The sequence below is a fragment of the Doryrhamphus excisus genome, linkage group LG10 (genome assembly GCF_037039965.1).
Source record: "Doryrhamphus excisus strain RoL-2023G ecotype Guam linkage group LG10, RoL_Dexc_Guam_v1.1, whole genome shotgun sequence".
Classification (NCBI taxonomy): domain Eukaryota; kingdom Metazoa; phylum Chordata; class Actinopteri; order Syngnathiformes; family Syngnathidae; genus Doryrhamphus; species Doryrhamphus excisus.
Genome location: NC_136366.1, coordinates 13,614,145 through 13,640,168, shown reverse-complemented (window position 1 = coordinate 13,640,168; position 26,024 = coordinate 13,614,145). Strand labels below are relative to the sequence as shown.

General features: G+C 42.1%; 1 protein-coding gene and 1 long non-coding RNA gene across 3 annotated transcripts in view; both read right to left on the bottom strand.

Annotated features, from left to right (window-relative positions):
• LOC131119937 (uncharacterized) overlaps positions 1-7,929 on the bottom strand; it is a 47,235-nt gene extending 39,306 nt beyond the window's left edge. For both annotated transcript variants that reach the window (XR_009126618.2, XR_013629277.1), the window contains exons 1-2: positions 7,800-7,929; positions 7,180-7,246 (exon numbers count right to left, since the gene is read on the bottom strand). This is a non-coding gene — a long non-coding RNA (uncharacterized LOC131119937). The remainder of the gene's footprint in view (positions 1-7,179; positions 7,247-7,799) is intronic.
• Positions 7,930-8,142: 213 nt separating this feature from the next.
• On the bottom strand, positions 8,143-25,338 carry tsc1b (TSC complex subunit 1b). The gene is made up of 22 exons (XM_058064261.2): positions 24,988-25,338; positions 22,900-23,117; positions 22,714-22,817; positions 21,565-21,717; positions 20,504-20,648; positions 20,216-20,370; positions 20,069-20,142; positions 19,808-19,986; positions 18,675-18,793; positions 18,375-18,540; positions 18,157-18,278; positions 17,578-17,665; positions 17,206-17,313; positions 16,387-17,020; positions 14,811-14,854; positions 14,107-14,273; positions 13,838-14,020; positions 13,661-13,771; positions 11,933-12,055; positions 11,641-11,843; positions 11,266-11,439; positions 8,143-10,213 (listed from the first exon to the last, which is right to left on the bottom strand). Exons 2-22 carry the CDS (start codon positions 23,006-23,008, stop codon positions 9,535-9,537), a joined length of 3,840 nt encoding a protein of 1,279 aa, XP_057920244.2. The 5' UTR covers positions 23,009-23,117; positions 24,988-25,338; the 3' UTR covers positions 8,143-9,534.
• Positions 25,339-26,024: the final 686 nt, after the last annotated feature.

The window sequence follows — 26,024 nt, the reverse complement described above, 5'->3', positions numbered from 1 at the left end:
AGCTCTGCTTATTAAAACCCGATGCCTGACTCATTACAACCCGCTCATGCACATTGCCTGTCGCCAAGATGAACAGCAGGTAGGGAGGAAATACGGCGACATTGTTGCAGATGAAAAAGACCGGATTACCGATTTCTGCAAGAAAAATGGTTGTCTCGACTGAGACAGAATGTAGGCCTTGCCCACTTTTCCAAAGTTAAAAGACAATACAACGCTAATGGTGTTAATTACTGCACTGTCGTGGGGAGAAGGAACTGCCCATGCACAGATGAGGTTGTATTCAAGGTTGCTTAGCGCTGACAATAACCCCAGTTGGCTTTTTTAAAGGTTCAGGGATTGTGGGGTTTAACACTGGTAAGAACTTTCCAAGTAGGGCACTAAATAAATGCGTATGAGGCCTAGCTGGAGAAAGAGAAAGTGTGCCTATTTCCAGGCCGACAGGTGACTCTTTTCCCATTAAAAGCAACCTCTGTGGTTTCTCTAATGGCCACAGTTGAGATGCACCCTCATTGCTTTTTTATTTATTACTACCTAATTATAGCAGTGTGTCAGCTAACCAGTTCCTTGCCCTAAATGCCATAATGCTCTCATGGCTGAGCCACAACCTTATGTTTCCATTTACCCGCACACTGCAGGACACACACCGTTTTCCAAGCAGTATGGTTCCATTTCATTGTCAAAAACTGTGAAGGCAAAGAATGTGGCCGTTCTTGGATAACCGAAAACCAGGGCCACTCGGCTCAGCCATGAGATGCTCAAATGGTACTTGAACTTTTACTTAATTTCAATACATTTAAAGTATGCTTAAATGGCTTATTTACTATGATATAATATATTTGTTAATATGAATGCAAAGAGAATATATTATAAATATGGGTGTTATTCCGTGTTATTCCACATGTAAATGCTTCTGGTTGTGTTGAAAAATGCATTTAGAAGATTGTTTTCTATGCCACAAATCTAAGAAAAATATGCATTCATCCATCCATATGTGCTGGAGCCTATCCCAGCTGACTTTGGGTGAGAGGCAGAGTACACCCTGGGCTGGTCGCCAGCCAATCACAGGGCACATATATAAAAAAAAAATCACACTAACATGTCCATACCAATGGGCAAATTAGAGTCAGCAATTAAATTCAGTTCCAGTTTACAATTTCACAAATTGTATTAGTCCAAAGTTGGCTGCACGGTAGTCTAGTGGTGAGTGCGCTGGCCTCACAGCTAGGAAATCGGAGTTCAATTCCACCCTCAGCCATCTCTGTGTGAAGTTTGCATGTTCTCCCCGTGCATGCGTCGGTTTTCTCCAGGTACTCCGGTTTCCTCCCACATTCCAAAAACATGCTAGGTTAATTGGCAACTCCAAATTGTTTATAGGTTTGAATGTGAGTGTGAATGGTTGTTTGTCTATATGTGCCCTGTGATTGGCTGGCCACCAGTCCAGGGTGTAATCCGCCTCTCGCCCGAAGACAGCTGGGATAGGCTCCAGCACCCCCTACGACCCTCGTGAGGATAAGCGGTAGAGAATGAATGAATGAATGAATGTATCAGTCCAAAGTTTACTTGTTTGTAATATGTTTGGGATGTTTGTGCCACATAGAAATGTGCAGCTTTCCAAAATTGTATGGTTGCAAGCCTTATTTCATTGCACTCTTACTCGTAAATGTATTACGACTAACCTGTTCTTGTTGGCATTAAGACGTGACATTTTATCTGACTATTCATCGTGATTTCCTTTGTAATTACATTTAAAGTCATTCAACATTGATGATCATGACAAAACGCTGTATGACATAGGTGACTAGTGTAGCGGCATGATATCGCATAGTTGCCTACACAGCCTGGTTTCATGTACCATGAAATTGTCTGACTTTGTGGAAACATGACTGAAGTTGTTAAAGTTCCTCTCCTCTCCTGCTTAGCCCACCCAGAATGCAAAAGATGAGGCAGACGAGGATTGCTTGCATTGAGTAAAAGAATACCATAACAACTTGACTTCAGGACTAGCGGGACAAGGCAAGGGTGGGGCGAGTTGTGAGGGGGGGTCTGCCAGGTGCCAGGAGTGGAGGTCCTATTAAAAACCTGAACCAAGCTCGTCGGACAAGCTACGTCCTCTCACCTCGGAAAAAACAACAACCCCGCTGACCCCGACAGAGAGACAATCAGCCGTGCTCTGCTCAGGGTGAAGGCGGCAGTGACCCGACGTGCCGAGATGAGGCTGGTTCTACACACTGATGAGCGTTTTCGCAGGCATCAAACGTGCCCCCCCTCCCACCTTCCCGACGACCTGCCAGTGCTGCCTTGTCTCCTGCTATCTGCTTTTATTTGAGGGTGATGCAGGCAGACGGATCGGCAAATATCGATCACGGCGTTCTGCGTAAAATTCTCCCACCAGGTTTGAGAGGTGATTACAAGCCTGGGGAACCAGCTGATGCAGACTGTGTGTGTGTGTGTGTGTGTGTATACATTCGGATTTCTTCTAACCCACCTGTCAGACAGGCTGAGAAAAGCAGCCCTACATTCTTTAGTTTGAGTGTTTCCAATCATCTGTGGAAGAGAGACATCTCTGCAGAAACATCCAGACAGACAGGCAGCAACACAGAAAATAAAGAATGAAGAATAATGCATGTAGAACCCAATCATTGGAATCCTGATGATTTGGACGCCTCCCCAACCAGCCCTCATCTCCTTGTCTGCCTTCTGTCGGGGCCTCACAACAGGATCGGAGGGAAACTGATTCAAAAAGGTTTGCATTAGAAATGGCCCGTTATTAATTAAGCTGGTGGGGTGGGTGTGTTTTTTGACAGGGGCTCCCAAGGCGGTGAGCAGCGTGGATCTTGGCGCTGACCCGGCCCCAGCAGGGGTAGGGACTGTGTGGCTTTGAGGCGGTATTGATAGAAGAAGGGAAAAGGGGGGGGATGGATGGTAAGAACAAGAAGGGGGGGTGAGGCTGGCTTCATGCCGACAGCTAGGCCTGCCACGTCTGCGTGCCCGCTTTGAAGTGTCACCTTGAGGGAAGAGCCGATGGCCGCGAAGCCGGGAGGGCGGGAGCGGCGGAGAGGAGTGGCATGCTTGGCATCGCCAGACATGGTGCTTTAATATTGCATGGGCTCCCGTCCATCTCTCTACACACTCAGGACATTCCTTCTGCTTGATTCAGATTGAAAGTAGATCTTTGTTTTGTTTTTTGTTTTTTTTTAATTTTCCACCCCCCCCCCTCCTCTTGCCATGGAGCGGCTTCAACACCTGTGCTGGTTTTGTGCTCGTTCTTGCCTGAACAAATGTCAAGCGCTGCCGTCAGAGGAACTTTACAAACCCGCTGCATTATGGCAGCTGACAGTGTTGCATTTTAGCCCGACATACGGCTGCTGGAGCCTCACCAAAACAATAGGTCCTTCCAATTATAGGCCAAGTACATGCTTACATATATCAACTTATAGACAGCTGCTTCCCCCTGAGATGCTGCTGCTCTAAACTAGGCAAAAAACATAATTTACTGCTTTGATAGAGATTTGATACATACTATTACATATAGTAAGGCGGCACGTTGATCTAGTGGTTAGCGCGCAGACCTCACAGCTAGGAGACCAGGATTCAATTCCACCCTCGGCCATCTCTGTGTGGAGTTTGCATGTTCTCCCTGTGCACTCCAAATTGTCCATTGGTATGAATGTGAGTGTGAATGGTTGTTTGTCTATATGTGCCCTGTGATTGGCTGGCCACCAGTCCAGGGTGGACCCCGCCTCTCGTCCGAAGACAGCTGGGATAAGCTCCAGCACCCCCCACGACCCTCATGAGGAAAAAGCGGTAGAAAATGAATGAATGAATGAATGAATGAATATTCCATATAGTACACACAACATAAAAATACATCCAGATATGACGGTATGTTATTGTATTGACTCTAAAGCTTGTTTGCATACTCTTTTTACTATTATAATTCTATGCATTTTGTAATTGAGGTACAATGCTCAGTTAAATTACTTGCAATGACAATATACGCTATATTCATCATACATGCATCTAAAAAAATATTTTATATTTCAATATATTTTGGATCTGGTTAAAAGAAGAATAGGCTGCACGGTGGGCACATCTAGGAGACCCGAGTTCGATTCCACCCTCGGGCCTCTGTGTGGCGTTTGCATGTTCTCCCCGTGCATGCGTGGGTTTTCTCCGGTTACTCTGGTTTCCTCAAATATTCCAAAAACATGCTAGGTTAATTGGCGACTCCAAATTGTCCATAGGTATGAATGTGAGTGTGAATGGTTGTTTGTCTATATGTGCCCTGTGATTGGCTGGCGACCAGTCCAGGGTGTACCCCGCCTATCGCCCGAAGACAGCTGGGATAGGCTCCAGCGTGCCTGCGACCCTTGTGTGGATAACCGGTATCAAAAATGAAAGGAAATAAAAGTAAATAATAATAATAATGGAGGCACCTGTTAGTCATTCACTGGTGGTGGTACTCTACATCTGGAGACACAGCTGCTCTGTGGTAGTCTAACAGAAAAGTGGCTTCCAACCACCACCATTCACTCATACACCAGGGAATAAACAAGCCTTTTGTTTCAGCACCACATTGTACACTTCAATAAATAAATATTTTCGCCTTCATTAGTTGTCTTTCAAGAAAACGACTACTTACATCACGTTAACTGAGACTAAACTTATTCCTTTGCAGTTGTGCATGTTTGCTTGACCCGCCGCAATCTGCTACGCAGCACAAGAATCAAACATGGCGTCAGCTTGAGGAGGTGCACAAGAGGCAGTTTATCAACGCAGCCTGCTGAAATGAGGTGTTTTGAAGGCAAAAAAAAAAACACTGAAAAGAAAAGAAAAACATTCACACTGCCTACACTTTCTACCCACTTTAACAAGCGTCCCAGTTCACAAATAGCAGTTTTAACTCCCTGATTAGCACTGACATCTGCAGCCTTTCATCTCTCCCTCCATCTTGTTTTTTTAATCAGATTAACCCAAACGGGCATCCTTTAATGGCCTCTTTTTTTAGGAAAGCTGAAAGAGGAGAGATAATTAAAATAATTAAACCACTGGGACCGGTCTGTGAGCGCTCGTCTTCTTTCTTTTCTTCTCGCCTTCAAGTTTGAATTCCTTACTTATTCAAGAGAGAGACAGACTCATCATCCTCACTTAAATGCATTCAGTTGACTCTCGGCGGTCCAATTGTTTTTTTTGGGTTTTTTTTCTCCCGCTCCCTGCAAAGCCAAGAGCCAATGTAGGAACTGATGTTTAGGTGTATGTCAGCCGTTTCAACGTGGAAGTAGAGGGGGTAGGGCACTCTTCTAAACAGCCTTTATGGAGCATGTTTATTCAGTCTGCATGTTTTGCATGAGCCTGAAGAGTTGGAGGAAGAAAAAAAAAAGGGGAGAAAGTATGCTTTGCTTTAATGATTATTTATTCATGGACTTTTAAGCTTTTAATGAGGACAAATGAAGCCGTTTTCCAGAGTGTCAGTATGTAGTATGCATACCAAAAATATTCTTGTTTAGCATTTTCTTTCTCCGTGAGGAATAAACACCAACATTTAAATATAAGTAGCATTTTGGAGTAGATCAGTTTATCTTGATCTTGCATTAATATACAATCCGAAACAACTTTTTTCTAATTAAAGCTACAGTACATTCATATATTTTGATTGTTGACCACTGGAAGCAAAACCTTTGACGGTTCACATGTTCCATCTTCTTCCAAACCTTGAACTTTGAATCAGTAACCTGCTGAATTTCGGATATTTTTTGGCGTATTCTGACACTGTGGACACATTTGCATTATGGAAAAATTCCAGAAAATAAGGTAATATTGGGGAAATGTGTGTTCTTTCTTCATGAATTACGGCCCCCAAAAATGTAGTCATTGCTTAAAAAAATATTTCTTTTTGAATGTATGACAATAATAAGTCAACTACCAATGTAAAAGCTAAAGTATCAGTGTTTTAACGCTGCAGAATCATTTAATTTTTCTGTACCTTAACCACCATTACGTGTCAATCACATGTTTAATTTGGCAAAGCTTTTAACCCGGATGCAACCCATTTATTATCCAGGCTTGGGACTGGCGCTGGGCATATCTAAAAGCCGGGAATTGAACAACCCGCACCGTCTGTACAGAACGCAGCAGCATACAGTATATTCTACTTTTCCCAGTCAATTATTTAAAGCCGTATAACTAACACCGATTCATATGAGCTCATGTTGTACGTCTGTAACTTCTAACTTCTACAGGCTGAGTAAAAAAAAAGTAGGTTATACGGACGTCTTGAGTTATATTTTGCATCATAGGTGTACGTACAGAATATTGAATATTATAATTACACGTCTTCAGATGAATTCAAAACTTTACTTCCTGTCAAAAAGAATCTAATGAATTCTTGCATGAGGGTTTTACCGAGAGCACCTCCGCATAGCTCAGCCCCAACTTTACACAAGCTTGGATGTCTTTTTCCCAACCCCTCATATATTTTCACTTCATTCAGATCATTTTCACAGGGCTTCATTTCAAGTTGGCACACACAAAAAAGGAGAAAAAAATCCCTTTGCTGGAAATACTTAAGATTTATATTTAAATTTGCATGGAATCTTTGAGAACATTGAGGAGCAATTTCACATTTGCACCGACATCTAATTTCTCAAGTAGTGTCTGAAAGCACAAATTGCCATGGATTCCCTATGTGCCCAATTATACTGCATCAATTTCCTTGACCTGGTGGAATGCTGGTGAATTAATCATAACACTTTTTTTTGGACTCTCATAAAACACATATGCCGCCGTTTGATAAAGTAATCATACGTGGTTGGTTATGCTCACAAAAAAATAATTCGGATTTTGTCTCAGAAGCAGGATGAGCGCACCAGGGAGGCCTGATTGGCGTTTGAGAGCTGGTTACAAAAGACAGAACACATTCGTACACAATGTTTTGGTTTTTTTTGTGTGGGTATTGTACATTTACATATTTATGCACATTTATCTAAACAATTGTATAACATATTTTATTATGTTGTGTTAATATGATTCAAAGAAATAGAATAAATACTATTTTTTATTGATAGATGTGTGGGGAATAAATAAATAACATAAATTTCAGGTAAAATATTAATTTTCATTTAATCTAGAGCCATAGTGGGTGAAATAATCATCAACCATTATGAGCAACATCTGACTTACCTGACTGTCTTCACCTGTTGAGGCCAAATATTGACGTTCGGGGTTTATGAAGCAACAGTGCCCTCTGCTGGAAGCAAAGCATACAACAATTAGTATTGACAATTAGAGGCGTCTTTACAATATTTAAATAGCTTCTGAATATAAAAATGAACAGCTGGTGCATTCAATGAATTTTTAAAAGGCCTTTTTAAAATTATAGTCGGGAAAAATATAATATATAGTTTAATTATTAGATATTGGTGAAACAACACGATTTCCTTGCAAAATTAACTATATCATGATGTTTGGGGGATTTTAAACAACATAAACAACACATATTTTGAGATTGGAAAGTAAAGCACACATTAGACATAGACAGGCTTGAAAAATACCACTGCCTTGTAGTTCGGCGTACTTTTCCTAAATAAAATTATATTACAATCATTGTTACGCATTGTTACGGAAAATGGGTTTCCTTGCTATGCTATGCTAAGCTATGCCGTGCTAGCAAGAGCAAGAGTTGTTTATACTATGGTATAGCGTAGGACTTTTACGCTCACTCGATTAAAAAACGTCATATTCGACCAAATAATGACTACTAAAAGATTAAGAAAACAACATACATCACTTATTTCACTCACCTGTGCGTGTTAATTACACTTGCAATGCACAAAATGAGAACGTAAAGCCAAGCAGGAGTCGGGTGTTGATCCTGTTATCGATACGAAAGGTAGTAAGTGTCAATGCTATACTGATAGCATAAAGAACTCTTTGTTTTTGTAGGCTAAATAAATTGTTACTTTTTTTAATCAAACAACAAGGTGTAATAAAAGGGATAATTGTATTACTTTGTTCTGTTTATGTAGTTAAACAACAAATTAATTCAATGACTGTATTGGATCGATACCAACATTTGCAGTATCGACACCTCAATGCAAACCCAAAGGCCGAATTGCCAAAGAAAATAAAAAAAGCCACTCAGGATTATAGTGCAAAACATTGAAGACGATCTTTATTGTTCACAGTTAAACACAAGCCACTGCTTTAAAAACGTTCTTTGTCGCCATGTCGTCCAGTCACGAGTCCTGCTTTCTTCAGGTTGTGCAGGGTGTACCTTCCATCTTAGGTTGCATTAATTACTACTGTTGGCATTTAAAGTGGATTGTTGAACATGCTATAGATAGCGCAGCAGAAGGAAATGACAGCAGGAGTTCCTGGTGGACAACAGGATTTAGTGAGAAGGTTTCCAGGGAAAAAGACACAAGATACTTCTGTTGACTGATGATTCCTGGTAGTATTGAAGAATACAATGAAGCAATGTTAATATCGTAGAGCTTGGTCACTTCCTGATTTAGAATTTAGAATAAACGAGATAATGCAAATACATGTGGTGTCGATAAAAATGCATAAATACACTTTCCATTTTGTATCCTTCTGGAAATCCAAGAACGGACATGTTCCTCTACACACATAGCACAATCATTCTGGACAAAAACTCACTGGAATTGTTTTGGAAATGTTAGTTTTTGATTCTGAATCATGATATGGTGTTTTTTCACCTCCCCGTGAACACCAGGAAACAGCGACTTAGGTTTTAACACCCAGCTCAAATGAGACGCAAGGAATAGCTGACAGTGTTGAAAAATGAAATACAGACAGTCTTCGGTTTACGATGTTTTCCTGGTCATGAATGCGCTCCTGTGAATTAATTTTAAAAAATGCTATTTTGGTCCATAAACACAAGAACGCTCTAGAAGTAGTAACAGTGATACAGAATAACAGGACTTATTAAGGAGGTTTAACGAATACTAATGAATTCTAGAAGGGGTCATGGATTATGTGCGCTGTTACAAGATCTGAGAGATGAGATTATCATTGCAGACAAGACTGCAACAATATGTTAAGATGGTAGTGTTTGATTTCATTTGTGTATGGTGCCATTTGTCCATCACAGGTTAGAAATTGAACTTGTCCGTAATCTAAGGACCACCCTTACAGAGCAGCACGATTGCAGTTTTGCCACTGCTTCCTAAGATATACTGGCACCGGTCCATTGTTAGGGACAGTTTTCTGTCAACACTTTGCTTTTCACATGATAAACCTCTCTATCGTTATGTAGGAGCAAAAAATACTTATACTTTATATGAATGGATTGAAGGTGCGTCACCGCTCAGTATATCCACTGTTAGTACATAAAGCTTTGCGTCATTGTCTGGGGAAAATAAAGGAAAAAGAAGGAGGGGAATGAAATCCTGTTGTCCACTCAAAGGAATGGAACAAATAACACTGACTTTGAAAGAGTTGTTGACATATTACTCTTTTGCTGATTTGTAGATCTCAATCTCAAGCTTCAATCTCCCCGGCTCAGTTGTGTCTCTAACTGTGCTCATGATGCGTTTCATTGTAGTCCATGATCTTTAGCGGTTGTTGTCTGGGCCTCCCTGTCCCTGCTAGGCCTCGCCCTCCGCCGGGCCCCAGCCCTACCTTCCTACGGGGGCTTTCCTGACTGGGGGCCTTCTGCTTAGGCTCAGAGGGATCCTTGGTGGGTAAGGTGGCAGAAGCGGCAGGGGTAAGAGGCTGGGTCGAGATAGTTGGAGTGTGGGAGGGTGCGGGGCTGATACGGGCGATGTAACCCGGGCACGGGGACTCCGTGCACAGCTCAGTCTTTAAGCCGTGGGCGAGGCCAGCGAGCCGAGGATGCGATGGCTGCTCCTCATCACACTGGCTTTCACTTTTGTTGCGAAACAGCTCGCGCGCCCTCATGCCAAGGAAGCTTTTGGCGCTGGGGTAGGAGCCCACGGTGAGAGGTGTGTCAGATGCGGGCAGAGGTGCAAGCAGATTGGTGTTGGGGCAGGACAGGGGGGGCTCCACTACTAGGGACGGGCCTGGCTCCTGGCTGCCATTGACCGAGTTGGCTGTAGTCTTGGAAGATTTGCTTGCCTTTGGTTGCCCTAGTAATAAAGTGCTGCCGTTACCGCAGGGTGAGTCATGTGGTGGTCGACCATCCATCTCCTCGTTAGTACAACTTTTACTTGGTCCATCAGGCACCAGGATGCTGTACAAGAAAATCATGTAATTAAAAGAGTGATTTTAAAGCAGAGAATAACAACACAAAAAGAAATGAATCAAACCAATACTGGATCCAGTGAGTTTATTTTCATAAAATACCCCACAAATATCAAGTTGTGTACATGGAAGTCTCCTATTGGCTGAAATGCTTGGATTTTCCCCGACCATTCCTACACGTGATTATAGTGTCGGAGGGTGCTGGAGCCTATCCCAGCTGTCTTCGGGCGAGAGGCGGGGGTACACCCCGGACTGGTCACCAGCCAATCACAGGACACATATAGACAAACAACCATTGACATTCACATTCATACCTATGGACAATTTGGAGTCGCCAATTAACCTAGCATGTTTTTGGAATCGAACTCGGGTCTAGATGTGCGCACCGTGCAGCCTATTCTTCTTTTAACCGGATCCAAAATATATTGAAATATTTAAATAAATATTTTTAGACGCTGCATGATGAATATAGCGTACCTACGTATATTGTCATTGCAAGTCATTTAAGTGAGCATTGTGCCTCAATTACGAAACGCATAGAATTATAATAGTAAAAAGAGTATGCAAACAAGCTTTAGAGTCAATACAATAACATACCGTCATATCTGGCTGTATTTTTATGTTGTGTGTACTATATGGAATAGTATGTATCAAATCTGGTGTGGGAGGAAACCGGAGTACCCGAAGAAAAGCCACGCATGTACGGGAAGAACATGCAAACTCCACACAGAGATGGTCGAGGGTGGAATTGAACTCCTAGCTGTGAGGTCTGCCTGAAATGATTTTTCCCAGAGCCATTAAGTGCCAGCCAAATTGACCACCATCAACTTCCTGTTTTCAATCACATCAAAAATCACATCTTCAATGAAGGTATTTATAACCATAAATGTTAATCTATCCCTGTCATTCATCTTTTATAAGTGTTTGTATGCATTTCAAATTGTTTATGCAGGCGAAACTATAACAGCGTGCAATGTTGAGATGGTGTGAGATGTATCTTGCTGAGGTACAGCATTGAATTTGTGATACTGAGCTACAAACCTGGAGTCAGCAGCTGCGTGTGGCTCCGCTCTGCCCCCCGGTGGCAAGCAATCGGCACCGTTACCTGGAGCCTCCATTTCAACTTTGCTGTAAAGCTGCAGGAGTTCAGTCTGCAGCAGTTGAGTGATTCTTCTCTGAGCCTGATATCTGCTGTCCGAGGCCTGCAGCTCTACCCTGAAGAGACAACCAGAAAGCGGATGAGAAGGAAAAGGAGTGTAGGAGGATGCATGTGAATTGTTCAAGTGAGAAAAAGAGCACGCAGCAAATCCTGAAAACTTGATCTAGAACAAATAAAGAGTGATACATACAGGAACAGGTGGTGGACTGGTTAGATGAAGATGTTCAGATTCAAGTCCAAAAAACAGTGACACTCACTTTGCTTGACATTTTACATCCTCGAGAAACTTTTTCTGTTCTGCAATGAGATGCTCCTTCTTGGAGAGGAGTGTCTCCAATTCGGCGGCCCTGTGATGTGCTGCCTCGAGTTTCTGACTCTGAACCAGCAGGCTCTGTCTCAGAGCCTCCACTTCTTTTCTGCAGGATGCTTGTAGCATCTGGGCTTCCTGGGTGGTGGGTCTCTGCACGAGGGGAACGGGACACAATGTGAGAAAGACAGGAACAATTCTACTACACTTTCATCCGCTTTAAAGTCGTCCTGCTACCATACCTTGGTATTATCTGCACCTACATGCTGGAGCTCTTGCTTGGACAGCTTATGCGCCTCCCCGAGGAGCAGTAGCTGCTTGTTCAGGAAGCTCATTTGCTGCTGGGTGCACTCACTGTTGCTCAGCTGAAGGATGCACAAACAATAGCAGAGTGTAGTTATTAAGCTATACATTTGTAATGTGCATTAAACATCAGTATGCAACCTTCTCTTGTGCTTGGTGCAACTTTGCCATAAACGTTATGGAATGCAACAAGACATACGTCAATTATGCATCCCATCTGTTAATTTGACCGATTTGAAAGGTAGAAACTCTATTCGATGTTGAAGAAAATCCTTGCAAATATGCCTGTAAACAACTTAAAACAGAATTATAAATGTTTCATCCTGACCTCCCCCATTTAGTTTCATGAAACCATGCTGTGTATTTGTCAGGTGTGAAAACCTAAAATGGTGAGCTCAGAGTTGACCATGTGGCTGCTTATGATATGAAATGCCCAATTTCCTGAATCAACACGACTTGATTACTGCTCACGGTCTGCCGTTGACCCCGAAACACAGAATGAGTGACATCGTCGCGGCTACTGAGCCTGGAGACAATCTGCAGTCTGTCGAGAGACAATGAAATGACAAATCCAAATGTCTGCCCGCTTGCTATCCCGCCAGTCAGCTCTGTTTATAAACAAGAGCACACTATTTGTCATCTTATGTTGGATTTTTTTTGGGTGTTCTAACCCAAACATCATCATGTCACTATCATAAATGATCCATAAATAGTGTGATTCCATCCAAAATGTTCACACAGAAAGAAAAGAAAAAAAATATAATACTGAAAAATATTTCAGTAAAATTTGTTCTCAATCAGAAATCACTCCACACTCTTTATTGCTCTCTGGTTCTACCATATCTTACTTATTGTGTGGAAATATGGGCTAATAACTATAAAAGCAATCTTCACTCGCTAAATGTACTGCAAAAAAGGTCAGTAAGGATAATTCATAATGCCGCCTACAGAGAACATACTAACTCCTTATTTCTAAAATCACAAATACTTCAACTTGCTGATATAGTTCATCTTCAAACAGCTAAAATAATGTATAAGGCTAAAAACAACCAATTAGCTAAAAATGTCATCCAATACTTCTCTACAAGAGAGGAGAAATATGATCTCAGGGAAGAAGTACATTTGAAACACTTCTATGCTAGGACTACGTTAAAAAGCCATAGCATTTCAGTATGTGGAATCAAACTATGGAATGGATTGAGTAAGGACCTCAAACAATGCACAACGATGAGCCAATTCAAGAAACAATACAAGCAGTTGATGTTTGCTAAATACAAGGATGAAGAGTCTTGAACCAGTCATGATGTGCTATATATATATCACTATATTGACACTTACTATGGTACACATAATGTCATTGGATGGTCATATCACCTTGTACTTCAGTACAAGGTGCATTATTAAAAACAAAACAAACAAAAAAAAACCTTAAACTGTATTATGGAAAGCAGGAAGTGAACAAATGTAACAGTTACTGATTGTAAAAGTACCAGATGGAGGGGTAGGATTTAATAAGCTTTGCTTCTTCCTACTCCTTTTGGGCATGTGGAACTGTGAACTGATTATGGGATGCACTCAATTGTAATCTGATGCATGTTCAAATGAAATTAAACCATTACCATTACCAAAGAAAATGTACACGGTTAAAAAAAAGTGAAATACGGTACCTTGATGGTCATCTGTTTGAGCAGGTGTCCAGTGTGACAGACTCGGTTATTTGCCCCCTGAAGCTCTGCCTCAAGTTCATCCATCCTTTTCTGACACTCCTGTAACTTGCTCTGCAGGAACAAACATCAGCGACGCTTAGGAAATTCCAAAGTTCTTACCTGTATAATGACACGTACCTGGAGCTCTTGGTTCTTGGTGTCGTAGCCGTCTCGTCCCTGCTGCAACTGTCTGATCTGACTGTGCAGACGGGTCACCACCGTCTCCCGGTCGTCCCACAGCTGCCTGTACCGCTGTTGTTCCACCTGTAGACTCTCCCTCAGAGACATGATGTCCACACTCTGCAGGTTAAGCTGGTCCTTCTGCACAAAAAAAATCCAAAACTTAGATTAATATTTTGCAGAATTAAAATGCCAAATGTGGTTAAAGATCCATCATATGCACTTACCATGGCATTGTTTTGCTCTTCAAGTGCAGTGGCGTTGATGATGCGCCGCAGAAGGCGCCGATTGCGGACAGCGTGCTGCTCCCTCTTGTAGCGCTCATACAGCAACTGGTTGTGCAACAGGAGCAGCTGGCTGCGCAGCGTTTGAAGCTCATCCGTAGGAGCCGACCCTGAGGTTAACCCCAAAACAACCAAATAATACAAACGCATGCTAATTTAGCTTTAACATGTCCTAACAGTAGGCGGCACGGCGGACGAGTGGTTAGCGCACAGACCTCACAGCTAGGAGACCAGGGTTCAATTCCACCCTCGGCCATCTCTGTGTGGAGTTTGCATGTTCTCTACCGCTTATCCTCACGAGGGTCACAGGGGTGCTGGAGCCTATCCCGGCTGTCCTTTCAGGCGAAAGGCGGGGCACACCCCGGACTGGTCGCCAGCCAATCACAGGGCACATATAGACAAACAACCATTCACACTCACATTCATACCTATGGACAATTTGGACTCGCCAATTATACCTAGCATGTTTTTGGAATGTGGAAGGAAACCCGAGTACCCGAAGAAAACCCACGCATGCACAGGGAAAACATGCAAACTCCACACAGAGATGGCCGAGTGTGGAATTTAATTAACCACTCTTCCGCCGTGCAGCCTGCAGTATTCATGATTGCTTCTATTATCAGCAGAGGAAAGCGGGTGTGAGTTACCTCCAAAGTGCGTCCAGTCAGCTGACTTACTTGGCAAAGGTAATCTGTCCAAGGAGAGAATGGAAGTAACACATTTTCTGAGACCAGACTCCACTGGAATTTAAATGTAAATGTCAGTCACGGTGTGATGATCAACTATGGGATGTTGGGACACACATATCATACACATATCATACCTGAATGATAGAAAAACGTCTTTTGACAAAATAAATGTAAGACTGTTCTCGCTGTGATTAAGATGCAGCTGATGGGAGCGAAGCCATGGGAGAGTAGATAAACAAGCTGGGTCAGCGGGGTACTGAACAATACTTGTACTTGTTTTCAACTGCACAACAGTAATAGACTGGAAAGAACCCAGGCGGGCTGCATGGACAACATTAAAACACACTGGATTGTTCAGGTTTATACGTTGTTTATGCTCACATTTTTCATGAACGCTGCATGATTAATGCACAGGTACGTGTTATGTTGGCAAAAATAAAAGGCCACTCCATACTACAACGGTGTAGTTTTTTCACTTGTTTAAGTTCCTTTAAGTCAGGGGTCTCAAACTCAATTTACTTGGCGGCCACTGGAGCTCGGGTCTGGGTGAGCCTGGGCTGCATAAGGTTTTCAAAAAAAAAAAAAAACGCATTTATTAAAAACAAAATTTTTTTTAAAAAACTTCGCTTTGGTTCCAATTTTCTACAAGAAAAGCTCTGATAAAACATTCTACTGTTCTCAAATATCTTAGTTTTTATTTTTCTACACAAAATAAGATGAAAAATTAATAAACAAATCAATAAAGAAAATCAATCAGTAATAAATAAATATTATAATAATAATAAAACAACAAATAATAAAAACTTAAGTCTTGAGACACATGCTAACTCGCAAACTAGAGAGCTAGCGACCTAAACGGTAGTCTTCAAGTTATTTCCTTCAAACTTAAATAGCCAAAAATGTACCACTTCCACACGGATAGGGAGGATAACTATTAACAGTTATTTAACCTTTAACATGAACATTAATCAAACGTAATAATTTTTTCTGGGTACATGATACCATACAGCATCCATATCAAACTTATCAAGGCGGGGGCCTCAAACTAGTGTCCTGCAGGCCACATTTGGCCCGCGGGCTGCGTGTTTGAGACCCCTGCTCTAAGTACTTTGCATGGAATGTTGGTGTGATATGAAATGGGTGACAGTAGAACAAAAACAAAACAAAGCTGATGTTTTTTATATCCATGTTAGCTTGTGATGACTGGTGTGGTGACTGTATAGTTGAAGTGGTTCCTTTCTTTCTTTTGTACTGGACTATGTACGATACGATGACTAGTAATGAACTGGTTGCTCGTGGCACGTAGTTGGGTGCCTCAAACTTGGTGAGGGTGGTTGGATGTGGGGTTTTCATTCTGGTAGACAAGGAATAATATATGTTTTGTTGGGATGAGGTTGGAATCTGGGTGGTTAGGGGGGGTGGGAGTAGATAAGTCTTGACTTCTTCCCATTCCCTTTCGAACATGTGTATGTTGATGTTTGGTTTGTTGTGCTTTGGATGATGTTCGAAATAAAGAAAAAAAAAAGCCTCTTACCTCTTAAGGACTTTATCATGAGTATCACTCCCCTGCTGAACAAGGCGATCCAGCACCTCCAGTGGTGAAGTAGTCACAACCCCCTCCTCGTCCCCGTCTTCTAGCCCCTCTTCCCGTCTTGAAGACCTCTCCAGTGCCGCCTTGTGAATGGCCTCGGACGTCTTCTGGCCCACGTAAAGCGAGGCTGCCCTGGGCAAAGCGAGGTCAAAGAACACCTCGTATGGCACCGGGGCAGGAGTCTTGCTGCATGGACTTGGCGAGAACATCCCAAACTTGCCCACTTCGTCCTCCGGGGCAGATGAACTCCGATACAGGTGGTGATCAATGGGTGTAAACCCAGTCAACAAGGGCCAGGACTGTTCAAGGCCGATGGCTGAACTCCGAGTATCTCCCACTCCCCCTCCGCGTTCGACACCACTGGTACTTGCGGTGTTCTCCACTTTGTCTGGTGTTGACACCACATGGCGTGTGTCCATGACGGACCCTTCAGGTTGGCTGTTGGTGAGGTTCTTGTCTTGTGTCTGGCAGCCCGTCAGAGTCTCAGTGGTGCGATAGAAAGGCGAGTCAAAACCCCTCAGGCCTAACAGCTCCTGCTTATCTTCAGTGATCTTCAGAAGCTCCTCTGTGATGGCCGCTGCACATATTAAAAAAAAGAAAAGACAGAATAAAGAAAATGCTGCAGTGTGTGAGAAATACTGATTTTAGACTTTGTGATATTCAATTATTTTTTGAGACTTTTTCCCAAAAGATAACCCTGTATGGGGTATGTGACAGACTGGATGTCGCTCTGCAATGTAGAAAAAAAAACCAAAAGCTCACCCTCTTCTTTCTCTTTTTCAATTCTAAGCTGAAGCTCCAACTCCTGTTTCTTCATGAAAAATGACAGCTCCGTCAATGTCATGGACACATTCTCAGCATCTCCTGCATCTGATGATGACATAATGTCACAATTGTTAACATGTTTGAAGAAATTGAACATTTCAACAGGAAAACATATTACATGCTAGCACAAGTAAAAGGCTTTTGACTCATCCAGGCATGACTACTACTGGAGTCAATATTACCATCTAATCTAACTAAGGGTGCACTCCGTGAACCAGTTCCTACACACCATGCTTCAACACAGTTACCCTTCCCTTCCCATGCCCCGATGGCCTGGACTGAACTATACCAATGCATATCTATGCATACCTCTGTTTGGGGCTCCAAGTTTTTCGGAGTCTTTCACAGGGTCCTGTCTCACGAGGGCAGGCTTACCACTGTCTCCGTGTCTCCGTTCCTGCAAAGTCCCACAGTTTGAATACAATTTACTTGTTCTATTTTATTGCATGATATAAATAAACTAGGTCAGGTGGAGAAGGGATACTTCTCTAAAGAGCACACCAGTAGAAAAGCCACTAAATGTGAAGAGAAAACTAGATTTGTATACATATATGACAAGCCGCAGGTGTGCACATCATAGCATGGGATATTTAGTACACAGAAATATATTTTTTAAATACTGTCGAACAGTGCATGTAACACTAACTACCATTCATCGTTGTCCTAATACTCAACTAAAGTTGTCCTCTTCAAGTGTCAGAACCAAACAGTACCAACAAGTCCCTCAGCACACACAACACCGATCTCTTTTATTGTGGCTATCAGTGTCGCCCCCGCACTGAGTCAAATTAAGCCCCGAGGCCATGCTGTCCTCACCCAGCATGCACATACCGTCACTACATTAAAATGTAAAAGTTATGGCAATTTAGTAGATAAATTTGAGCTCACTTTTCTAGGTGGACTGGACTGGATTGTGTTGGCCGGTAAGGAGATAATAGGAAAGTCATCTGATAGTGTGGGAGGTGGTGATGAGGTGGCTGGAGTACTGGAGGCAGGTGTTCCTTTCCCTCCTTGACACATTTAACACGAAAACAACACGTGAGTAAAAGAATCAAAAATATTCTAGAGAATATTTGATATTGAAGAGGTGTTGGGAATTAACTGACCCGAGGTGTTGTGGAAGCGGCTGGGAAGGTGCGAGGCACTGTGGGAGAGCTCGAAGTTGGGTGACATGCCCCTGGATGAAGGGGGTGTAGCCATTCCACACAAGGAGGAGGGGCTCCATAGTGGGTCCTTACCCCCATAGGAGGCGTTAAGTTCACAAGTGGAGTTCTGTTCAAGGAAAGAAAAAAAAACTTCCTGGTTAGCGTGAGTGTCATCATTTATAATCTGAAGCATTGTACATGCATATTTTGTCAAATATGACTTTGTTTCAACTCCGAAGAACTTTTCAGGTATGTTCTTACCTGGCGTTTGGAAGTCTGTGGGCTACGGCTGGTTGTCTGTGTCCCTGAGAAGGGGGGCAAAGACAAGGGCGGGGGCAGGGGCTGCCGTGGGGTGGAGAACGGGGTCGATGAGGAGCTTCCTGTTGTTGAGAAGACAACATGTCTGGATCAATCATCTCTGTGATGTTTTCCAACACTCTTTACAACTCATGGTAATGGTAGTATTTCATTTGAACATGCATCAGATTACAATTGAGTGCATCCCATAATCAGTTCCCAGTTCCACATGTCCAAAAGGAGTAGGAAGAAGCAAAGCTTATTAAATCCTACCCCTCCATCTGGTACTTTTACAATCAGTAACTGTTACATTTGTTCACTTCCTGCTTTCCATAATACAGTTTAAGGTTTTATTTTTAATAATGCACCTCGTACCGAAGTATGAGGTGATATGACCATCCAATGACATAATGTGTACCATAGTAAGTGTCAATATAGTGATATATATAGCACATCATGACTGGTTCAAGACTCTTCATCCTTGTATTTAGCAAACATCAACTGCTTGTATTGTTTCTTGAATTGGCTCATCGTTGTGCATTGTTTGAGGTCCTTACTCAATCCATTCCATAGTTTGATTCCACATACTGAAATGCTATGGCTTTTTAACGTAGTCCTAGCATAGAAGTGTTTCAAATGTACTTCTTCCCTGAGATCATATTTCTCCTCTCTTGTAGAGAAGTATTGGATGACGTTTTTAGCTAATTGATTGTTTTTAGTCTTATGCATTATTTTAGCTGTTTGAAGATGAACTATATCAGCAAGTATTTGTGATTTTAGAAATAAGGAGTTAGTATGTTCTCTGTAGGCGGCATTATGAATTATCCTTACTGACCTTTTTTGCAGTACATTTAGCGAGTGAAGATTGCTTTTATAGCTATTACCCCATATTCATTGTCTTCCAAAACATAAGGACGCCAGTGAAAACATCTCCGAAAACACTGCAAATACAAATAAAACTAAGGTGTTCTGATGTTTTGTCCTAACTGATCCAATCATTCCAGTTTGTGCTCAAGAAAAATAATAAAATGTACATCCTGTACTCATAGCCAAGGGGTAAACGTCAGTGGATTTGTTCCCTCGTTATTTAAACTAACCATAGCTGCTGTAGAGGTCTGTGTAAGGGCTGGACGTGCAGTCTTGTGGCCGCAGGTGGATTTGAGGGTAAAAGTTCTCAGGCATGGTGGCGTATCCCTCCTCACAGGAGGCCTCCTTCGGGTCGAGAGAGACTTTGGCACATTCAATGACAATATCGTGGATTTCATACTTTTTCCACCTACGGTAAAACATAAGACCGTTAAGCCCAACACATGGAGTGGACATGCATTTCAAACTCTGGCTGATGCTGCAAGACTTGCCTGGTGGGGTCAAGCTCGTAATCCTTGGTTCCGGTCACTAGTTCAGGGTGGATACGGACGTGTTCGAGCATTGGCTGAGGAAAGAGGTTAAAAACATTTTGAATTTGATTACATTTTGATTAAAATGAGGTGAGAATAGCGCCTCACCTTGACTACTTCCTCAAAGGTTTCCATGTTTTCCTTCATGCTGTAATGAGAACGCAGGTAGGACACGAAGTTGCAAGGATACATGCCGTAGAGACGGTGAAAGAGCGAGTAGACGCTGGCGTGAAGGTGGATCAAGTAAACCTCTGAAATATGCCCTGAATAGATACAAGATATAGATTTGTGAACAAGACAAGTTTCTGTTTAGGGTCAGAGGTCACTTTGGGTGATTGACAATACATAACCTCCATTGATAAACGGTATTGAAGGTGCACAGTATGCATATCTCACCAGGATTCCTCAGGTTCCAAGACGCCAGGCGACCAAAAATGTCAAAGTACTCCCACAGGTGTTGTTTCCCTGCTTGAGGAATCATGGGAAGTAGTGTGATCAGCACCAACACCCCGGTAATCAGCACCACAACATCCGTATCAGTCTGCCAAAGGAATAAAATGAGGATGTGACAGAGTTGATATAAATATTTTTCAAATATTTTCATAGTTGGAATACACCAAACCTGTTGATGAGCTTCTAAACACATGTTTTAAATAGGACCTATTATGTTTTTTCCATTTTCCTGACCTATAAATGTTGTTAGATTTGTCGTTTTATTATTATTATTAATATTATATTAGTAATAATAATATTAATATTATTACTATTATATTACCAAAGTTTCAGATCATGAGGCGCATTTGGAAGCAAGTTTGGGATGACTGCGACAGCTTGATTTCAAAAAAGCTGTTTGTGACAGGGAGCCACGCTTCCTTATATGGTCATTCTAATTGTGCGTACAAAGGGCCGAAAACTGAGCATAATAGGTCCTCTTTAACATTATTAGGGCTTTTTAGGCATGAAATAACATCCACATAGTCACCTTTACACTTGTGTTAACCAATGTAGTAAACATAAGAGAAAATAATATACATAAGGCATAATATAGACTCACATATTAGCATTGGAAGAGCTTATTGTTGTTCTTTTGTTACTTTCGGTTCTGTACAGTACTTCCTGCGGTGTAGTATAGTTACTGACGCCTTACTTTAATGCTTTGTAACTAGATATTGATGCTGTTAACTCACGTTTATCGATAATGAGGAAGTTGACAATATTACCACATGTTGACATAAATGGAACAATCTTTTATAGCAATTTTTTAATGTCGACAAAAGTGGTTGACCGTGTCGCCGTTGATATGCGGACACTTTTCAGTGATGGTTGACAAAGAAACTCAGGGATAAGATCGTAGACATGCACAAAACTGGAATGTGCTGCAGGACATTAGCAAAAACTGCACACACTATTTTAAGAAACTTGTTATGTGTTCATTCATGACATAACCGGGTTATTACCTTCAGGCATTTGAGTAGTGAGAGTAGAAGAGGATATCGAGCAATCTTGTGGATCCAGGAAGGCTGCTTGCGGATGACATGGCCGAGCATGGTGAGGGTGGGCAGCCGGCAAGACTGTTTGGTCATACACTCGTTCATCTTGTCCAGAAGGTGCTGCAGAGACAGGTGGAGAGATGAGGGTATTAGTTAACAATGCTGCTACTACCATTCCGTCCTATTTAGATATACACTTACAAAAAAAAGTATGTGAATTCGAAAAGGTTCACATACTTTTTCATTACATGTCATGCTCATTAGGGTTGTGGGTATGCTGGAGCCTATCCCAGCTGTCATTTCAAGCGAGAGGCGGTACACCCTGGACTGGTCACCAGCCAATCACAGGGCACATATAGACAAACAACCATTCACACTCACATTCATACCTATGGACAATTTCCAGTCTCCAATTGACCTAGCATGCATATTTTGGGAATGTGGGAGAAAGTCGGGAGTACCTGAATACAACATCATTTCAAACCAAAAACAAAACACTATGATAGTGGTACCTTGGTTAATGTCTATCCCGGTTAGTGCATTTTTTTTCGGTTAACATCCAAAATTCCTGTTAAAATTTTGCCTTGGTTTGCATACGCCCGCCTGGTTAGCATGCAATATGGCGCACATTGGATCTCGCACCCAAGACAAAATCTTGCGATACTTAGTTTGCATGTTGCTATGGCACTCTGTAAGGCACATACAGTAGGTGTACAGTAAAACATTCAGAAACATTTGGCCAAAAAATGGATGCTCTGCGTTGATAACTCCTGTCCGTGTATTTTTTCCACAGAGTGCGACAATCTCTAAATACGGCGCTATGAGTCCGAGGAAGGTTGCGAGTGACAGCAACATTCCAAAGTAGGTGAAGACCACTATCGAATTCAAGTCAAAAAGTTGCCTTGGTTAGAGTCTGGTTTGAGTCAGACCTTGTGGAACGAATTAATGACGCTAACCAGGGCACCGCAGTATATTCAAATGAATGAAAAGTGTTATGGTCTCCATTTTAAATTGAACACTTCAGTCCCTGTAACATTAAATCCATTTCATTATTTACATTTGAAAAGGCTTGAGAATTGAACAATAATACTGTGGGAAAACTGTATGTTTTCAGACCTTGTCATGTGGTTCTCTGACCGAGCAGAGGATATGCATGGCCTCGGAAGAGTTGGTTTCTAAAAAGTAGTCCACCAGCCCGTTGAGCAGCACAGACCCTCGTTCTGCAAAAATATGACACACGGGTGTTACATTCTGACACAAAGACGGTGGCATATAAATAAAGCATGTAAAAAGTGACCCTACCAGTGCTGAGCTGCTCATTAATAAGGCCTCTGATCTCTTCTAGCTGGTGGAGGTCGGAGGTCTCCAGGAGCGGGAGGAGATCCCCCATGCTGGGCTGCTCCCGAGCCATGGTGGCAGTGCTGGAGGTGGAGGCAGTGTCTCTCTCTCACACGGTGTCCGTCCCTTCCTGCCTGGAGGACTCCCTTGGGGCCACCCACCAATTCAGTCTCCAGGCACCTCTGGAACACACGGGTGCCAAACTAAATTAAACCTCATGTCTCTGCAACATTATTTCCTGTGTGTTTACGACTCATTCAGACAGCGTACAGCTGACTGTACGTATCATAGGCACTAACTCACTAGCTCAGAACAATGAGCAAAACCACATAAGTAGAAGTAAAAACAGGCATTATTTAACAATGTACAAATGACAAGCTGTTCCACTCGCTGGCAAAGACTCTTCTTGTGCGCTACCAAAACTACAGTATCACTCATGGAGAAAACATGAATCAAATTCCAACACATTTGACCTTTTATTTACTGCAGTCATGTGTCAAGCTAAAAAACTCCCCCCAGGGATAACATGATAAGCGCCAGTAAGCAGCAAGCGTCACTCCCAAACAAATAGAAACAGGATGACAAATGCTTAAGATTCATTCACAGAAGTCACGGTGAGGCTGTGTGTGAGTTAGCAATTTAATGATCAGTCATGGGTTGCAGTTTGGGTACCAAGGGAGGATTTGGTCATTATGGTCAGTGTGCAGCGTATGAGGCTGCCAAAGGGTGGGTCATGTCCACTAAGGCACCCTAGAAATTAGGGTTGTCCCCATCCAATACTGATATTGGATATCAGTCTAATATCAACAAAAATCGTATTCTCTCGGCCTGCATCTAAAATCTCTGATATGGGCAATTCATAACAAACAGTCCATTCTGTGACCTGCGTCAGCACTTATTCAGGAGTGTCGGATTCAGAATGCAGTCCCCACGTGAGTCCCCATGTGCTAGTGTATTTAGTGGGGATGTCCTGATCTAATATCCGGCTGCATTTCAAATCCCTTGATATATTGCCGTGGTGGCACAGAACTGGGGAAGTTTAACACGACCAACCTCATCACACATTTGATGCAGAATCACAAAAAAAACATAATGAACGGCAAAAAAATGTTCCAGAGAATTGCAATCGAAGCAAGAAAGCTGCATTTCACATGTTTTGCAGAATCATGCTTTAATGCACACAATACATTAACATTAAGCTTCAGGGAAAAAAAACGTAATAATGACAAAAAAAAAAGTTCAAACTGTTTGTGAGCGATATAAAAAAGAAACATTTGCCACCGAGACTTGAGTGAAAATGGTTCAATGGGACAGTGCAGAGGAGGCCAAGAAACTAGTGACCCATTTTGTCTTTTTGATGAGCCAGGATTGTGGCAGTTAAATGAAACAATTGACAAAAGCATCATTATTTGAACATTGAAAAAAAACTGCCATGCTAATTTTGAGAACTCATTCATTCTTACAGTAACCTTCAGAGCTGGGTGGTACATTGGAATGGGATTCACCAAACAAGAGGCTATAATAATATAATGTTAACTTTTATCATGCATTATGACAGCAATGCATGCAATGTTGCAATGTGCACCGACGCAAGCATGTGCGCCAATGCAACTCTGTGTATGTGTGTGTATACTGACCACTGCCTGCTGCTGCTACTGCTTGGCGTAAACAACTCGCAGAGAACAATAGCCAGGGTTGGGTTTACTTTATCCGATTATACAAATATGTAACCATCGTTGTTGTGCGAAGCGGGCGTAGTCTCAAACACACCACCACATGCAAGGAAAGCTAGGTGAAATGTTTGTTGGGTGAATTGCTGCTAAAAAATCATCACAGGGTCTTTACAAAAACAAGTCAGTCCCACAGCCAACAGCTAACGTTAGCTGGCAGCAGCGACCGACACTCGGTCAGGATTTTCTCTGGCCTGTCAGTCGCAGCAAATCACAGGACAGTGAGGCATGGAGCCAGTCTTTATTTTGGAAAACAACAAACATGCACTGGTGTTATCTGTACAAAAAATTAATTAGAATGAAAATAATCGGAGCTGTTTACCTGTTAGAGTAGCTTCACTCCACAGGGCGCCGCCATCTTGAACACCTCACAGCCCTTCCCACCGTCGTCAGCATCCGCTGTCAGCTGCATGCAAACTAATCCCACAAGTTAGCGCCCTGAAAACCGCTACTACAGGTACTCTATCTAGCCAGTGTAAACAGTGTATTCATTGGACATCTCACTGTAGCTAACAATAGTCAATATTTATTTTAATCCATGCTCAATGTGCGTATTCTCGCCGCTACCAGGGCGAGAGTGTTTGTTTCAGCGACTCATTGGCGGAGGGCTGAAGTTTGTGTAATACGGTTTCGCGTGACCCACATGTTGACTGCGCACGCGCAAACACTCTCCTGCTCAGGTAGCTGAGTGATCAATCAATAAGTAGTCATGCTTATTGCAAATTACAAAGAAACGTCAAATAAACTTTTTTTTAATTAAAGCACAAGTGTGTGTAAAAACTGACACACACTTTTATTAAACTGAATTAATACCTTTCCATTCTTACAGAAAGGCAGTAGCCCAGGGTCCAGATCCAACATTCCACATCTTTTATTTGGGCGATAATGTGCGTCAATAATGTACTTCTTCATTACTTGTAGTCTTGTTGTTGTCTAGGTTCTACATTGAGATCCGCGCCAGTCCTTAAATAGTGCACAATATTGTATCTTTCTTAATATACAGCAACCTCAGTTATCATCCCTTTCAATCTGACAGAGGGTGGGACACAGGGGTTCCAGTGTTTATGACCATGACTGATTGTTATCAATAGATTTCTGATATTCACAAAAAGTGTCATGTTGCATCACCTTTTACATGCTATCAAAAAATGAATTTGTCATGTTATTAATTAATTATTATAATTATTTTGGTCTCACAGGGAGTAACACAGAGTTATATTCCTGTGGGGGAACCGCATGATGCAGTGGGTATCATCATTGAGGAAATGGGGAAACTGCTTTGGACAATATTGCATGCTGTCTGAATCTCGACCATCCACCATGCATATATTATTATTATTATTATTATTTTAAAGCATT

Coding starts and splice junctions, on each gene's coding strand:
- tsc1b (XM_058064261.2), bottom strand. CDS start 23,008: ATGGCTCGGGAGCAGCCCAGCATGGGGGATCTCCTCCCGCTCCTGGAG. Junction 18,794..19,807: donor AGACCTCTACAGCAGCTATG/GTTAGTTTAAAT, acceptor TCTCAACAACAG/GAAGCTCCTCATCGACCCCG. Junction 12,056..13,660: donor TCAAACAGATGACCATCAAG/GTACCGTATTTC, acceptor TGCATCCTTCAG/CTGAGCAACAGTGAGTGCAC.